The sequence below is a fragment of the Dipteris shenzhenensis genome, chromosome 17, assembly GCF_047967505.1.
Source record: "Dipteris shenzhenensis isolate YYH24624 ecotype China chromosome 17, Dip_SZ_1.0, whole genome shotgun sequence".
Classification (NCBI taxonomy): Eukaryota; Viridiplantae; Streptophyta; class Polypodiopsida; order Gleicheniales; family Dipteridaceae; genus Dipteris; species Dipteris shenzhenensis.
Genome location: NC_141612.1, coordinates 22,371,572 through 22,390,367, shown reverse-complemented (window position 1 = coordinate 22,390,367; position 18,796 = coordinate 22,371,572). Strand labels below are relative to the sequence as shown.

General features: G+C 42.7%; 1 protein-coding gene across 4 annotated transcripts in view; it reads left to right on the top strand.

Moving 5' to 3' along the window:
* Positions 1 to 4,131, top strand: part of LOC147891859 (uncharacterized) — a 174,778-nt gene extending 170,647 nt beyond the window's left edge. For all 4 annotated transcript variants that reach the window (XM_087387867.1, XM_087387868.1, XM_087387866.1 and 1 more), the window contains 2 exons: positions 3,466 to 3,535; positions 3,646 to 4,131. In XM_087387867.1, the coding sequence (XP_087243993.1) occupies positions 3,466 to 3,535; positions 3,646 to 3,834 (259 nt within the window). In that variant the 3' untranslated portion in view covers positions 3,835 to 4,131. The remainder of the gene's footprint in view (positions 1 to 3,465; positions 3,536 to 3,645) is intronic.
* Positions 4,132 to 18,796: the final 14,665 nt, after the last annotated feature.

The following is an 18,796-nucleotide window of genomic DNA, read 5'->3' as shown; positions in this document are numbered from 1 at the left end:
AGGCTGATCTAGACCTCGGGAGCGAGAGCCCACCTCACACGGGAGCGAGCCTTGGGTCAGTTGACGCCACACCAAGCACACAAGATATTTCAGCGACTGACACGTCGCAAGAGACGAGCCTTCCTCACACATAGGATGGATGAGATCATCAAATCATTTCGCAGAGGAGACCCAACCACTGGGTGGGGATTCCTCGCGGAGGGAAAGCCACCCATCCCCATCACCGATCCGGATGTGTGGCACACCTATGCATGCTCCTTATATGATGTCCCGAGGCAGACGCCGCTAGACATGTCCACTATGCCTAGGCCCACTACTTGTCATCTATTCGCCACGCAGAACGTGCGGGCTGCACTTCGCCAGCTCCACAACCAGAAAGCACACGAAGGTCTTCGGACAGAGCACTTCGCACATGGACAGGAGGTCCTAGCACCGATCCTTGCACATATGTTTAACCTTGCAGTTTGCCACGGCTTCCCACCAACGTGGAGCACCACTTCTATCGTACCGATACACAAAGTAGGAGACCCCATGGACACCGGGAACTATCATACCCTCATGATTGGCCACACACTGGCCAAGATCTATGGATCGGTGCTAGAGAGAGAGATCAGTAGTCACACAGAGGCACGGGGGCAATGAGCATTGGGGCAGGCAGGATTCAGGAGGCAGCACTCTACTCTGGATCACATTTTCACTTTGAGGGCTATCATTGAGGAGGTGAGGTCCAGACATCAGAAAGTCTACACATGCTTCGTAGACTTTCGAAGGCCTTCAACACTGTTCCACGATCCCGCATAATCAGGAGACTACAGGAGATGCAGATCCCAGAGATACTGATTTGGAGCGTGATGAACTTATATGAGTCAGTCAGAGGCAGGGTCCGTGCCCGAGGCAGCCTATCAGAGTGGGTCGAGAGCACCATTGGGGTGAAGCAAGGCTGCCCTCTCTCACCGACTCTTTTTGGACTCCACATTGATGAGATCACATCTTTCATAGATCGCCTAGGTGGTGAGGGCTCATCACTAGGGGATCTCCTCATACAGATACTGTTATATGCTGATGATATAGTCCTCATATTCTCTTCAGCAGAGGGACTACAGAGAGATCTGGGTGCCTTGGAGGTGTTTTGCAGAGAGAGAGATCTGACGGTCAACCTTGGGAAAACTAAGGTTATGATCTTCAACACCTCACGGGCAGTGACTAACCGACTCACTTTCACCTATCGTGGTGATCTAGTGGAGAAAGTGCAGTCATACACATATCTGGGAGCAGTCTTCACAGGACCCATCTTCACGATGAAACATGCAGCTCAGGCACGACTCACACGAGGGCGTAGTGCTTTGGCTAGACTAGAGCGGCAGTGTTTCCAGGCGCACTTCCAAGATCCACCAACGAAGGGTTGGCTTTTCGACACACTAGTGCGACCAATTGTCATGTATGCAACACCTTTCTGGAGGTGCTATCCTCCAAGGACAGATTGGAGGAGCTTCGAGCGGTTACAAGTGACGATGGGATCCAGGATGATCCGATGTAAGCCCTCAGTTCCACATGAGATAGTACAGGCAGAGTTCGCCATGACACCTCTCCAGGTTGATGCCATCTTTCAGACAGTGACTTTCATCCACAGGGTGTGGGACTTACCCCATTGGAGACTTCCGAGATTGTCCCTAGAGTCATCCAGACGACTCGCAGAGACCAAGGTAGACACATGGTATGCACGCATATCTACATGGTTTGCCAGGCACGGTATCCAGATGGATAAGCTTCCTCCCTTTCAGTACAGCATGGATGCAGCTCCTGAGTTGATCCTGCGAGATGAGATCAACCGTATTATACGGTTAGACCTCCTTCAACTTCACACATCCCAAACTTGGGGGGAGGACCAGGAGCTCCCCACCAAGACCTAGTTCTATCGCGACCACTTCCTGCGAGTATCAGAGGAGGGATTCATTATCAAACCCCAGTATCTCAGTATCTCATGCACTGACGATTGCCATTGGTCAGATGCGGGTTTCATCCTATCAGCTGAGGATTGAGGCAGGGAGAGCAGCGGGTATAGCTAGAGAGCAGCGGATCTGCACGCTATGTACGCTGGGGGCGGTTGAGACACAAGAGCATTTTCTTTGTGTTTGCCAGCCTACTATGAGATTCGAGGACGCTACCACTATCTCTACATAGAGGGGAATGGCTTCGGTCCTTTGTCACGACTGATCCATTTCCATGACCAGGTATGTATCGAACTCTATCTGATGGAGATGCGGCAACAGAGGGAGGTGCTTTTACGATAGATCAGAGAGCAGCAGGGGTTGGTCAGACCACTACAGGACATAGAGGGTGACTGGACACAGCGGCACGTCACAGACTTCTATACATTTGAGTCAGCCCCCGGACACAGTGGAGTGGAGGAAGAGGAGCTGGCCGATATGAGAGCAGTCTAGATGAGCAGTACCGCCGAGAGAGGGACGCAGAGGCCACATGTGCGACAGAGAGCCCCCAAAGTACACTCTATTGAGGTCTGACCTATCACAGCTTTCCTCAGAGGAGACCGATAGAGACGAGGGATCACTCTAGACATAGCCTAGAGAGTCTAGAGAGCGAGGAGACCGCGCCCCCAGTCACAGCACAAGACAGCTCGACAGACGCAGATACGAGATATTTTTGCAGCCCACCAGAGAGCCGTCACTGTACTAGGCTTCGGTTCTGTCCCAACGCCTGGATAGATTGATTGATTATGATTATGATTATGATTATGATTATGATTCTGTTAGCATAGATTAGTGCTCAGCAAGGGTCCTAGCGTACCCTTTGCTTCAGCCCACTGAGGCTTGTACGAGTTCACTTTTCTGTGCGCTTTGTCCCATAGGCCCGCGAGGTCTCCCGTGGACGTTAATATATCTCTCTTTCTTTCTTTCCTTTTTCTATTTCCCAGATGATTCTCACAAAAACGCTCATCCCACTTACGGTAGGCACTCATCTCATTTATGGTAGGCACATGATCTATCACTCTAGAGCGGACACACACTCGGTGTATCATTGTTCTCAACTCTTATGTTCGTGATGCGCTCAGTGCCCCTCCCCCGCCCCCCCCCCCCCAACCCTCGTCTCCTCCCCCCTCTTCCATCCCTCCCTCAAAAAAACATCTTGGGGCGCGTTGGGTGATAGGATTTGTCTACTTATTAGTCTCATAGGCTTTTTTGAAATTTACAAAATTTAATCTCTCTCTCTCTCGGCCCCCCCCCCCCCCCCAAAAAAAAAAGCCCCAAACACACACTTTTTTTTTTGTAAAAGAAAGTTTGCATTAGAAAAACATTTTGTAAAAAGGAAAGTGTCCCCACCCAAAAAACACACATTGGTGAACCCACACACACATAAACACGCACTTGCATGTGCACATGCATAGTGCCATCCATGCCCTAGCAATTGTGCTTTGCATATTTCTGACATGATGCCTTTATTTTGTAGCAACGAGCTTGTTGACCCTGCAGCAGATGCTTTACTACCCCTCATTCTTTGCAATACATCTGTATATCAGGTATCTGAAGGAGGACTCTCTTTCTTCCACACAAATGAGTGGGTGTATAAAAAATGTGCCAATAGATAAATATTTTTTTTGTGGTTCTGACTACCAGGGTTCTGTTTCAGATGTTAGCGCAGGATTTTCTGGAGGGACAGCATTATGTCATGCTACAGAGCAGATTGGCAGCCTCCTTTCACATGCTGATAAACAGTAATCAAGTAACTTCGTCTCTTGATCGAGCAAACCGTCGAAGGTTTAGAGAAAACCTTTACGCTTTTTTGGCAGAGGTTCGGGGGTTTCTACGCATGAGATGAATTTGAAGGTGAAGGCCTTGCGGGTTTGTAAATCTTTGTAATGAGCAAATATATATTGTCTAGCACATATATAGAGCAATTTTTTAGGCATTGCGGCAATGTAAAGATGATAAGTTATTGGAAGAGCGTAGTTTGCTAAAGTTGAGGATCACACTTTGCTCCGTCTTGCATGTATATAGGGACAGTATGTTAGGTTATGTGCTTTATATTAGTAGCATATCTAGTCAGGGTAAGGTTCGTACTGCTTGCATAGTTCACATGCCAAGAAGCATTGTTGTTCCTTTCAATACATAATTATTTACCTCCGATCGGAAGAGTAACACATGATATGTGACCATGAGAAGAAACATGTAAATACATGTACCTCGTAGATTAAGTCATTAAAGGAGTCCCCTCCCCCTTGCACATGTTTTTTAAAAGTGAAACCACTCGTTTAATTAATTGACTTGTCAAAGCCATACATATCACCCTTCAAGAAAGGTCAAATGCAATATCAACAGTTGGTGAGTGGTTTTGCCTAGCTTAACTATAAAACTCGTGCTAATGATCATTAATTTACTTGAAAGCCCTCATAATAGTTAAGTGAAGATAGCTTTAGACTTATTTCAATTCAGCAAATGACATTGAAGCAAGTAAGGCTCATTAATGCCTAGGGCAAATAATAGAGGAATTCAACTAGGGTGTTGGAAAATGTTTCAAAATCTTTGGTAATGTTTTGTTAGCTTGTTGACTTATAGGTCTCTAAAATATCTAAGCTAATGACATGATCTTCTCTTTAACAGTTCTAGGCATGAAAGAGGAGAATGTGGTTCCTCTTTTTGCATAATCCAATTCATGGGGAGAGTAGAAAAGGGAAAACAATTAATAACACATCATCACAATAGTATGTTTTGCCTTTATTGATATGCTTGGTATCGTCTTTAACATGTAGCTTGATTAGCTCAAGTAACCATGTCATAGTCATATACCCTCTTCTTTTTAACTTACACAATATTATATAGGATGTCTATGCCTACTCTCTACATGTAAGCTACTCCTTAGCATCCAATTAAGTCATCCTTTTTGTTTTAATCTTGTGTTCTTATTTTGCATGAATACTCATGGATGTGGGTCAATTTATCATGACTTACTACTTAAAATGCAAGCTCTCGCCTACTTAAGGGCTTCACTCAAACTAGCAATTATGTATGAATATCTTTTCATCCTTTGTTACCATGGTTTCCTAAAAATTGGCACTAGTAGGCTCATTAAAAAACAAGGAACATTGAATTGACAATTCGTTGGATGGGTGAGTCAAGATCTTATAAATGTGATGTTTTTTACATGTAATGAATTTATTTAGGAGAAGATTTGAGGGGTCTAGAGACATGATGTCTCACATAGTATTAAAAATCATGTTACCATGTTAGCTTTTGGTGTAGGAAAAGATAAATTTGTAAAAGAAAGATACCATGCAGAGAAAGATGAGTGGATGTTAAATTATGAGCAATCACTGTAAACTTGCTAAATAGTTTCCTTTTTGGGAAAATTAATAGAATGTTGCAAAGGGACACAATTCTTTCAATACTACCTTTTATAAATGCAAATATCTACTTTTTTCTTAAGTCTGATTTGTTATCTTTCTTGATTTACATTCATCTCAATTTCTCAGCAAGAAAGATAACAAACCAAAGACTTAAGAAAAAGTAAATCAATATATCGTTTTTCATTGCTGAACAAAGAAAATGGGGGAGCATCTACCACGACCATGAACATAGCCTTGATTGTTACAAAAACTCCAAAGTGTTCTTGTTGCAAATGGAAAGGACTGAATCAAGGTCCTATATGAAGGATCTAGGTGTGGTAAGTGCTGTCACCTATCCCATGAATCTGGTGGTAAGAAAGAAGAAAGTGATGTAGTAACAACACTACCATCAAGTGATGGTCTTCTCTACGCCATCATATAACTATGCTTGTAAAAATCCAACCTTGTACATCCTAATTTTTAAAGGCATTATCCTTTCTAATCCAAGCTAGCATGATTGAATGTGTAGCTAATGTAACCTTCTCCAAGTTGTCTCCCTTTTAAAAAAATAAATGTTTAGCACATTAACAAATCTACCTTGTCTGTTCTTAACTAATGATCATGGATTTTCTCACTTCAAGTGATAAATGAAGTAGATAATAACTTAATAATCTTTTTAACACCTAACCCAAAGTTAATAAGTTACTACTAGGCAGCTTGTGAGGAAGGGGCATGAGGCAACTATGCTCCTATCAAGTATCTTCTCCATCAAATCGTTAGGTCTTCTATAGAAAATATTCATTTGTGGCTTGCTATCATCAAGATAAGCCTCTTTCTATAAATAAATCTTCATTTTCTTTATTATTCTCTAGAGTTGCTTTAACCCAATAGTGGTGCTTCAATGCTCATTGTCATCTCTAGAAAGCCAAGGTGACATTGTAACGAGTGTCATCTTCATTTTGCAACATGTAATCACTTATATCATTTGAGAAATTCATGTGAGGGCCACCTATCTCATCAACCTCTTTATCAACATATGTAATAAGAACTAATAAATATAAAATATTTGATTCACCCCTCCACATGCGTTGATCCATCACTCAACTTGCCACTCCCTCCACATACCCACCCACCCCCATCCCTAAGAATATGTGCCAATGCCCTTGTGTGGTGTGTAATTGATTGAATTAAGAAAAACAGTAAAGTAGGCCCTTGCACACGATATGGCATGTGGAGTAAAGGGGTTATTGACCCCATAAGCAACTGTGTAATTGGATAACCCTTGACTATATGGAAACATTTGGGCACTCCACAGCATTCCTCCTAGGAATTTTCAAGAGGCTCTCAAGGATGTGTGGCTAGGAGGCAGGGGATTGAGACCCCCTGAACTCATAGGCACTTGTGACATATTGGAGTGGCTAGCAGCGTTTGCTCTAACATGCTATCAGAGCTAGGTACAATTCTAGTGGATTGTGCGATGTAATCGTTTAGCGGCACTACTTAATGGTGGTTGTCTACAAGCTTGTGGTGCGACTGCTGGCAATGAAGGGGCTAGCTATCTATTGTTTGGCATGGTGCAGAATTTTTGACTACTCATCACTGGCAGTGTTTGGTGGCTGCACATTGGGGTGACTTGGTTGTGGTTGATCATACCTTGCGCAATTTTCAAATTGGCCTTCCGACTATCTTATGTGACCCTCGTGTTGAGCTGGCCCTTTGCGTGTAGTCAGTTCTTATACTTGATGCTAGGCCCATGGGAGGTATCAAAATATGTGCTAATCCCCTCCTATGGTGATAATTGATTGCAATAAGGAAAGCCCCTTGCCCCCTTTCCACCCACCCCAAAGTTGTGCACTACAATGCACTTGCCTTGGACATAACCACCTACCTTGCCACCCCACCTCTAAGCTTTGCATTGCTATGGAGCTAGCTCCAACACCCACCCACTCACCTTGTGGCACCCTCCACATACGCGGTGGCTTCGACTTTGACTCTCTCTAAGCCGCCTAGCAGCTCAACCTCTCCACTTCAACTTCGTTCAACCTCCCCCTGCCGCCTATCAGCTGTCCCTCAGCCGCTCTGCTCTCTCAGCCAACTAGCATCTCTCCCTCAATCACCAAGCAGCTCTCCTCCCTCAGTCGCCCAACAACAACTCTCCCCCGCCTAACACCATCTCTCCCCGCCTCCCTTTCGAATGTCACCAACAACTAGGAGACAACAAACTCCAACGGCGTCGCTTGAGAAGACACGAAGCGTCGCCACAAGTCGCGGGTAGCTTAAATATAGGTTGAGTTTGTGGTGTTCATAGCTCATCAGCTCGTAAATTCATAGCTCCTTTTCTCAGCGTTTTTCTCAGTCTCACCCACACAACTCAACTTTCAGTTCAATTCAATACCCTTCGTTCAATTTTAGGTCAACTCTAAGGTTCAAAATTCCAAACCTCCACCCTAGGTTGGGTTGAACCCGCAGCCCAACCTCGGGGTTAGTTGCAGCATTGGGATACTCAAATTTATGCACGCCAATATGGCAATTGAAGTCATCTGCTACCTCAATTCTAGTCAACAAACCCTTATACTCCGCCATTACAGCTTTATCAACTCCCACTCCCTATGATGCAAAGACTCATTTGAGACAAAGGATCATTCGAGGCCCATCGAAGCAAATCTATTACTTGTAGCAATAAATCAAAGAGCTCCAGCTTCAACCTGCAGCCCTTAGGAGAAAAGTGCAAGATATGGAGAGTAATGGGAAGCAAGAAAAAACTGCAAAGGTTATACACAAGTGTAATGCATCTCCACCGACATTGATACTTGTCTCCATGATTAAGGATATGATCAGTACTTAAGTGAGCTCAATCAAGCAAGAAATGGCTCTTGTTGCCAGCAACAAAGCCAATAGAGTGGCTCTTTACGTGGAACCAAAAGAGCAGGAAGCCAAAGCACACAATAAGACAATATTAGGCCTTAGGGGATTGAAAGAGGGTTGCCTTCATACAATATTAAGCATTGGGGGACTGAAAGAGGGTTGCCTTCATGACGATTAGGAGAAAGACATAGATGACATAATCATATGTCTTAAGAAGGAAGTATCATAAGTTGAATGGGATAAAAAGTATATATGCAATATACTATCAAAATGGCAGTCAAGCACAAGTCTACTTCAGAGGGAGGGTGGCAAAAGTTAAGATCCTCGAACAAAACATAAGCTTAAGGGTATAAAGATTTGGATATCTGAGAAGCTCACTCCAATCCAACTCAAACAAAGAAACAATTAACTCACCAACGTAACAGAAGCATGCAAAGCAAGCAAATGGGTGGTTTATAGAGATGGGCACGCAAGACTTCAAATCTAGACCCAAAGAGTCTCAGTTTTAAAGGCTGTTACAAAGGGCACTTATGATAGCATTAGAATGTAGCTATGCCATGCAATAACTTGGGTGGAGTTGAGCCTTGTGCACTCTCCCAACTATCCGGTTATTCATATGTAGTAAGTCACTTTTTGGTTTTATACTTTGTCTCATAGACCCGTGAGATCTGCCACAAATGTTAATAGATTCTCTCTCTCTCTCTCTCTCTCTCTCTCTCTCTCTCTCTCTCTCTCTCTCTCTCTCTTCTTTGGTGGTTCCTCAAACACCTCGAGCACTTTGGTCATGACTACTCTCTCTTTTACAGCTGCATCCACCTCAAGAAACTCAAAATGCGAGTATTGTAATGGGATCCTTAAAAAAACTGACCCATGGGACGAGACCCACCGGCTTCTTGGAAAAAAATGTGGCTGCCATGAAGTCATGAGTCCATTGGAGTGCTTATGAACCTATGATACCCTATAGGTCCATGTTCTTAACCGTGGGCCACCAAATGGAATTGATCTCAAAAACCTTTTAATGTTGTAAATTTTTGAAGTGAACTAGTTAGATACACACCTACCTAAGGCAGATAACTTTGTAAACTACAGATATGAGGACCAAAAAGAGAAAAAAAGAAAGTTTATTAACGCATTTGAAAGACCGATACCCTGATTTCCTGACTAAATTTTTGTCGCGCAATTGAGGGCAATTGCGATTTCAAGCAAGAGGGATGTTACGAGAATTGGAATTATCCCATTAATTTAATCCTTCAATATTTAGTTTAATGAGATCCAACATTTTTGTCGTGCAACTGATGCATGTGTGCTCACTATTCTGTAGTGATGCATGTGTGCACCACTTACACGATGATGGTATGTGTAGCATGTGTGCACCATCCATACGATTTTATTCATGTGTAGCATCAGGTGCACCATGAGATGGTATGTGTCGCATGTGTGCACCATTCATCTGTGATTTATTGATTTTGCATTGCTATAATACTGAAAGGTTGATTGATTGTGGTAATTAATTCCAAGGTTATCTTATGCTTGAAATATTTCATTACTATTGATCGTGTGAATCCAGGAAAGAGTAATTGATCGGGCAATGGCATCTGGCAAGCATGATCCGCCATATTTTGGGCACATAGGCACAACTTCAGTGATGCGGGGATGAATAAGGCTTATGCCTAATTTTGATATTACAAAAGCTTATGTACATATTTGGATTTTGGAATATTAGTGGCTTGGCTAAGTGTACAAACTAAAGTTAGAAAAAGCCTTATTTTTAGAAAAAGCCAGCTATTCTAGAAGGTGGATGGGCTTTTTGTAAAAGGGTGTATGGAGGAAAGCATAGGGGCTTTTGTATGATTTTTGCTCGGAAGCTTTTTGAGGAAATATACATAAATACATAGGAGGTGGAAGGAGAGCACCACTCCTATGGGGCGAGATTGCATCCAACACGCTTGTTCTGTCTCTTTCGTTTGTGAGTTTTGAGAGTTTGTGCGTATTTTCGAAGGGTGGTGTTGTGTTGTTCAAGGATTTGCAAGTTCCGTGAGCGTTTCCCATCGGAAAGGATAAATCTATGGCTAGGATCTCATGCTAGCAAAGGTGCCCAAGGGTCAAGGTTTACAAAAATGGGATAGACTCCCCCAAATGGTTATCTCCCTTGCATGTACAAGGATTAATCTTAGGCCTTTGTGTAGACCTAGTTTCTCATGTCTGCAAGAGGTAGCATGGGGGCAAACACATATCACATGGCCTACATCACATGGTGACCAGAGGTGATTTACTGAAAGACTATAGGGACAAACATAACCAAGACATGAGTACTACTCCAGGCTGAGAACCTCAAAATTAACCAAGTGATGATAAAAAAAGCTCAAAAGATAAAGTCTTTATCTTCTACCACAAAGTTTGTGACTTCATTTGCTGATGGAGTTCTCTCTTTCACTATATTTTCTTCATTGTTGATGTAGCCCTTCTTCACAAGATATGCTTCACTTTCCTTGGAGTTGTAATAGGAACCATCTCTCTCCTCTTTCAAAAGAGAAGCTTCAATATCCACCAAGTTCGATGTAAAAGTGTTGCTATACTCTTCATCTAGAAGACTTTTGAGTAAATCTTGTGCACCAAATATCTTTTCAAGTTGCACCCAAACTTCATGTGAAATCTCACACCCATCAATGTGATGAATGTATGAGTTACTAAGTCCCAATGCTATGATAGCAAGGGCCTTTTCATATTGGACTATCCATTGTACTTTCCTTTTTTTCATGATGGTGAACTTCTTGTTAAGCTGTATCTTGGTACCACAACATAGCATCTTCATCATATCACATCCAAGCTCATCACTTACAATCTTTTTAGACATCAAGGTCAGGGTAGAGCACCCAATGAAACGTGATGATCTTCTATATATGTCACTATGAACAGTAAATACCTTTAGGCAACTCTTTCACCTTGTGAAGACATGATATTGAGTAGGTCTTACCACTTGATATATTATTCAAGGGCAGTGTCTATAATGGAGAGATGCACCTATTTCGATTGATATTTGTGTGATTTCTCCACAATCACTACACCATTTGAGCTCAAATGCATAGAACCCCCAATTCCATGCATTGAATTATGTGGTTCTACACATGGAACTATCAAGTTCCACGTGATGTTGGGAACTTGGTTTTTTAACTTCTTTTCTACTTTTATAAAGTTCATGCTTGTGCTTGGATGTGAACTACCAATGTCTACCTGTGTGGGGGGCTCTTTTATAGAATGGGAGAGAGGGTGGCCTGAATCAATGGCACCTCTCCTACATCAAAGGAGGTAACTCCTAAATCATAGGAACTCCACAATTATAGGTACCACCCCATGTGGAAGCCCTTGCATTACATCATCACTTATGTCATGGCCTATGGCACTAAGTATGCCTCTTTTACACACATGCACACACAACCATATGACTACTAGTGGATGCACACATGCACCTAGCAAGCCCTTGATCACACATATCCCAATAGGGAGTACAACTTGGACTACCCCGTGCACTTTGCCAGCCGGCAATCAAACGATGCCCAAGATAATTACACTACAACAGAGAGGGAAGGTCTAGCCATGGTTTGTACAGTTAAGTTTATGCATTACTTGTTGTTAGCCAACAAGTTCGTCTTTTTTGTTGATAATCAGGCACTGCTATATCTGGTTAATAAGCCCTACATGACGGGATGCGTAACAAGGTGGATGTTAATCCTCTTGTAGTTCAACTTCATAGTCGTGGTGCATAAAGGAAAGACCCATGTCCTAGCCGACCACCTCTCGAGTATTCTTAATAGAGAATCTCCAATAGGAGTCGAGGATGACCTCCTAGATGCTCCCTTATTTCTCATTGGCATAATTTCGGAACGGGCAGCTAAAATAGGCCACTACCTGGCAAATGGGTTACCTGTCAATAAAGTCCCAAAGAAGGATAGAGACCCCAAACTCATTAATGACGCAACGCCGCACCAACTAATCATAGGCCAACTCCACCGCATGGGAAAATATGGCATTATGTGTAGATGCGTGTACAAACACGAGTAGTGGATGTGCTCGAGGAAGCACATTAGCACATTTGGAAATAGCAGGCGTCACTTTGCCGCCGACATTATAGCACGTAAGGTGCTTGAGGTAGGCCTTTGGTGGCCAACACTCTTCGGGGATGCAACCAAGTTTGTCAAACGATGCAATCCATGCCAAAGAGTGAAATTTCCCCATAAAGTGGATATGATGCCCCTAATAGGAATATTAACCAACCAATCTATGGGGCATAGATTTTATTGGTCCATAAGCCCAACAGCTAAAAGAATGGGAGCCAGGTACATCATTATGGCTACAAATTATTTCACCAAATGGGTGGAGGGCCAAGCCACAAAGAAAGCTAATGCACGGTCCACAGTTAAGTTTTTTATATGAACAAGTAATCACATGGTTTGGGTGTCCCTTAAGACTAGTCAGCGATTGACGAACTCATTTTCTCAATGAAACAATAGCGATTATGACTAGTGAATTCATGATCATATATAGGAAATCTACGTCGTATTATCCTAGAGCAAACGGCCTAGCCAAAAGCTCAAACAAAACATGTTGCACTTTTGTAATTGAATCCAATCCTATCGATGGGGAGCACAAGCTCATTGTAGCACTGTGGGCCTACCAAACGTCTTGGGGTGGAGGCAGTTATGATGATGGAGTATGTAGTGCCCATATGTCGATGGAGTATGTAGTGCCCAGCCTTTGCATCACAGTTAAGGAGAGGCTCATCGAAAATGCTTTAGTTGAGCACCTAATAAATCTTGAATGGCTAGATGAGACAAGATTGCATGTAGCGTGTTGCCTCTGAGTGGAGAAGGCAAGGCGTAAAAAATGGTTTGATCGCAACCTCAAGAACAAGGATCTCAAAGAGGGGGACCTGGAACTACATAGGGGCATGGGTCCCTACCATGAAGTGGAGATTACTCCATAAAGTGCATGCCAAATAGCCACCCTAGATGGAGTCGACATGAACGTCTACCTTAATGGTAGCAAATTGAAAAGATATTATGGTCCACTCACTCTACAGACACTCCATGCCATACTACACTAAGAAAAGGAGCTCAAGGCTGAGGTAGCCCAGATGAAACACAACTCTTCCCCATTATCCATGTGGAAGCATTTTATATGACACCCAAGCTCCTTCTCAACTATTCTTTTGTATTGGCAAAAACTTTGAAAACATCACCCTTTGCTTTCAAAAACTATACCCATCTCACGCAGCTAAAATCATCTATAAAGGTAATGTAATACCTTGATTCTCCTAGGGTTACATTATCCATAGGACCCCAAATATCACAGTGCACTATTTCCAAAGGATACAGAAATGGAAAATGTGTTTGCTTAGCAAACTGACATGTTGGACACACATGGTTGAAATCCAAATGGCCAAAAATTGGCAACCCTTTCGCAAGCTTCAGTGGTTGTACCATACATTTTTTGAATTATATCCCAATCTTCTTTTGGAGTATTGGCCTTCTTGATATGCAGAATGAGAGTTTATGAAACACATACATACATACATATATTCATTGGTTCCTCCCATGGTAATTCGGGGCATTCATCTTCCCCGTAATCAAACCCCATACTCCTTTGGCCATCAGAAAAATTTTCATGCAATAGGACCAAATAATATAGTTGTCTTTAGTGAGTTTCTCATGCAGAGCTTGCATAATCTGAAAGGTTTCAACCATGCTTGATTCACAAGCTTGCTTCCAAATACAATTCAACCACTCCAAAAGTTTTGGCAACTTTTTGAATTTTGTACACCAATTTTCACTCACTTCATGTGAGGCATATAGCATCCAAATCTAAAATTTACCCTTTACCACAAGTGCTTAAACTTGATCTATTTTTTAGCATTCAAGAGCATCAATTTTGACATCCAATAGTCCACTCTTGGGCATCAAATCATGCATTTGTCAATGCAACCATAGCATTTTACAATTTCTATAAATACATATATCATGGCATCAAATGACCCTCAAAAGCATCCCAAATATACTTCAATAGCTTGATGACCTAAACTTTTACCCTTTCTTTTGAGGAATCAAACATTTCCAATATTGGGCATTCACAACTCATATGCATCCTCTAACACATGAATTTATTGTTTGAGCATTATAACTAGGCATTTAGACCTCTGATAACAAGCACTTTCTTGACCCAAGGTGCTATTTTCTGATTCTTTATGGGAAATTCTTGCAAGCAAGTTCTACTCCCAAGGCAATTAACCACCGTGCCACTCATGGTGGGCTATGCCATTTCAGAATGACAAATTGAGATTAAAAAATAAATAAATCATGGAAAGGTAATCTCATACTTAACCTCAATGGAAAAAAAGAGCAATTTATCCTTGTTGTAAATCATTACATTTTGTTCTCCTACTTTATATTCCACAAGGTGGTTAAATAAGAACTGCTCCTCAATGAGTTATTGTCAAAAGCACTGTATTTTGTTAGACCACAATATGGCTACCAAAGTTGCCAATTTGGCTTCTTAAAGGATGCTCCTTGAGAAAGAAATAGTATGGTGTCTTTGTAGATTCAAGACAGCTAGGTGTTTGGATCCAAAGCAACTCAGCAAATCTCTCAATGTAGAAAATATTTTTTGGGAAGTTCAACTGCGAAGAAGAGTCTGCTTTTCTCTATGACACGGGATTGGCAAACTGTCATGGATTATGTCTATCTACCAGTGGGGGAAAAAATGGCTACATATAATAGACTGTTATGCTCTTTGTCATTAGCCTCAAATATAAATGGCATTCAACATTGATGCAAATGGCATAGTGCAAGTCTTTGCTTGTGGGAAATCAAAAAGGAAGGAGTAGGCAGTCACCATACACTCTTCTGGTGGCCTTTTAGAGGAGAACCTGATTCTGTCTTGTCAACCTTAATGTGTTGCTCCCTAGTTAGTGTATTCCTAGGATATTGTGGTCCAAAGGGTAGGGAATGAGCTTTTCTTCAACAAACGCGATGGAGCATGACCTATTTATTAGGAACTATGAAGTATGGGTGTAACATTTCTCCTGATTTATTAATCAGGGAATAAGTTGTAGTAGGTGCTTTAAAAAAATAACCCTTCATCTGGCCTCCTTCCCACCATGATGCGTTCGCTGCTCTTCTACTGCTTGATCACTCTCTTTCTCCATTTTTTTATTCTTCATCTTTCTCCTCTTTCTTGCTCTATGAACCCCCTTAACCAAGTCTTCGATATCTAGCTTGTGGACATGAAACTATTGTTTGCATCCGGGTAGAGCAATTTATTTTAGAGCAAAACATCATGGAAGCCTATAACACCTTAGAGCTTTTCTATGAACTCATTGTTGTTTGGCTGTTTATCATCAAATCACAAAGGGAGTGTCAACTTGAATTGCAAGAGGAAGTTTGCAATTGTGATATTTGTTGCACCTAGATCTTTTGATATATCGAAACTATTAGAAGTTTAGAACATATTTGGCATTAAGTATGGCAGGGAGTTTGTAGCACCTACAATTGATTTACAACCAAATTATAGAGTGAATCATCTAATCATTGAGTGTGTGTGTGTGTGTGTAGTGGGTGTAGGAGGTGGCCCCTAAGCCTTCAGATTTGTTAATCTCAATTCCCATCCATGACGATTGTTTGTTGGAATGTATAGGGACATAAGGTGCTCAGTTTTGCTAGGGAGGAGCATCATCGAACATGAGCTTCACAAAGTTTTGATGAACGGGGACATTGAATTATTATTCTTTGAGGAGCAACATCTTTTAGAGTCTCATATAGGTGCATGATTATTCATCAGGATAGAGCATGACCTTTTGGCTCCCATATTAGGAGAGGGATCATAGCAGGAAGGAGTTTGCATTTACACTATACACTCTTGGAGATATGCGATATAGAATTGGAGCATCCTCGTGCCATGCAGGGTGTTCTGGATTACAATGAGGATTATTGAGGTCATAGTAGGACTTTTTTCCACTTATGCCACTTTTAAACCATCATCTATTATTTAGCCAGTCTATAGAGCTTTAGGGACACAGAGCTAATGGATAGGTAGGCTTCTACATTGATCATGCAACTCTAGATCACATCCTTGCACTCTAAAGTATCATTGAGGAGGCTAGAGCATGAAGACGGAGGGTTTATGTTGCTGCATTGTGGATTTTCACAAGGCTATTGATACATTAATACCACTCACCTCATCAAACACTTGAAAAATATTCAGTATAGTTAGGAGAACATTTGGGCAATCATGGCACTTTATGAGAGGGTATTAGATAGGGTTCAGATGGCTACATGGTGGACAGTGGAGATGAGGAGCACTATCATTGCCAAACAAGGTTGTCCATTATAACCAACTCTATTTTCCCTCTACATCAAGTGGTTGAGAGCTTCATTAGCACACAAGGAGAACCGAATCATCTCTCAGTGGCTCCATGATTCAGACTCTCCTCTATGCTGAGGCTATGGTCTTACTCTCCTCTTTAATTGAGGGCCTCGAGTGACAATTGGATACACTCCACACTTTCTACGACACATGAAGGTCAATCTTGGTAAAGCCAGGGTCATGATGTTGAGAGTTCACTCTCAACATCATGTGATCACATGTGCATAGCACCATCATGTGATCATATGTGCATAGCACTAACCCAATAGAGTGCTATAAAGGAAAGGGTTAGATCCCCTAAATGGGTTTGTAGATATTCTACATTTTCAACTAAATCTAGTGTACAATTAGTCGTTTGTGGTGTGCCCTCTAGCTTTGCTCTCTCTCCTCATCTCCACTCTTCTCCTCTCCCTTCATATTTTGTCATGGTATCAGAGCTCCCTTGCCTTCCGTTGAGGCATTGCGATCCTTGTGAGAGTGATTGAGAGATTGAGAGATCGAGAGTGCATTCTCTTTCGTTGAGAGGAAATTCTGTCCATTTGAGAAGAATTTCCGTCCATTCCGTTCATCTCTATGTGAGAGAGTTCTTTGATTGAAAGCGAAAGAGAGTAATTTTCTTCGAGAGTTTGTGAGAAGTTCATGAGAGAAATTTCCTCGTGAGAGAGAGAGGGAGTTCTTTGGAAGAGATATCCTCTCTGTGAGAGAAAGACAAAGATAGATCTGTTTTTAGATCTATGTGTGCATTGTTCTCGCTTCTACAAGCAATTGAAGCTCCTACAACTACTCCATTCAAAGAGCCTGTCCTACATCCTCTCTGGCTAACTATTAGCCCTGGAGCTTCACCTAAGGCTCTTCCTTGCTCTAAACCCAAGCTTCTAAGCCTTACATCATGCTGCTCACACCTTCTACATCGACCATGCAATCCAAAGGTTGCATCAATGAGCCTCAAGGCAAGGTGACCTACAACTCGACTGGCAATGAGCTCCTTTACTACTACGAGCCAGCAAGGCCCTTCCACAATGCACTACCGACTGGCCTAGACTTCTAAAGGTCCAAAGCCATAGCTGGACTAAGGCTCGAACAACAACACTATAACAGTCGATAGCCGAGGAGGCCACAACAGACTTGAAGACCTATCTAAGGCCCTCGGTGGCACAATATCTTCAAATGCCTCCTATGCCTCGGTTGTTGCTTGTAGTGCAAGGTGCATCGTTGATGCGCATAAGCTAAGCCTCACCTCCTACAATGAAGCTCAACGCTACATGACTGCGCCATCACCTTTAAAGCTCCTCTAACAACAGCCATTGCCTTTGACTGGAGTCCTCTATCAAAGACAACCAACAACTCCATGCAGGCTGACAGAAGCGATCCTGTGCTCATCATAGGCTCCTATGCTCTCTGAGCCATTCTCCATGGAAGACGATTCGACGCCCTACGTAACATCTCCAACAGCATAGCAAAGCCTCTTGAACAATGGCCTTTGCCATGCAGCACTAGCGCCAAAGCGCACTTACCTCTCCAATGACCGGCTCATCTCCAGCAACACCTGGCAGCTCATCCATTTGCAAAGTGCATCTCCAACCAGCCGCCTCCATCGACTAGCTAGTGCTCCTAGCCACAAAGTCTCCCAAGACACCAACCACGCCTCCATAGCTCGAGAGCTCTCACCATAGCCTCCTTCGACGACGACTACATCAACGCAGCTCCTAGCTTCTCATAGTGCCACCACCTAGCAGTTCCTTCAGCTCCCATCTCGTAAGGCGACCTCTTCAGCTGCATCTTGGTTCCCATGAGATTCCATCAATGGAATCTCACTAGATTCTGACATAATCCAGTAGATTCCGTCCCTCCAAGCCCTCTGGTCCTCAAGGCACCACATGGCACCTACCCTATCCTCTAGGGTCACCACACCATCGTGACACATGGGAGACCAAATTGCAATGTCACCCCGCTTGCCAGGTCATCCTTATCTGACACGTGGTACTTGACTGCTACGTCAGCTTGCCAGCTCATCAGGCCCTGTCACCTTATCGTGCCATGTTAGCAGTCTTGTGAGGCTGCCACATCATCTCTAACATGTCATCATTACCTAGTCAACAGCCATGTCATCACTTTGACCAGTCAACAGTCAATTGCCACCTCATCAGCCAATAGTTTACCAGTTAGTTGCCACATGGC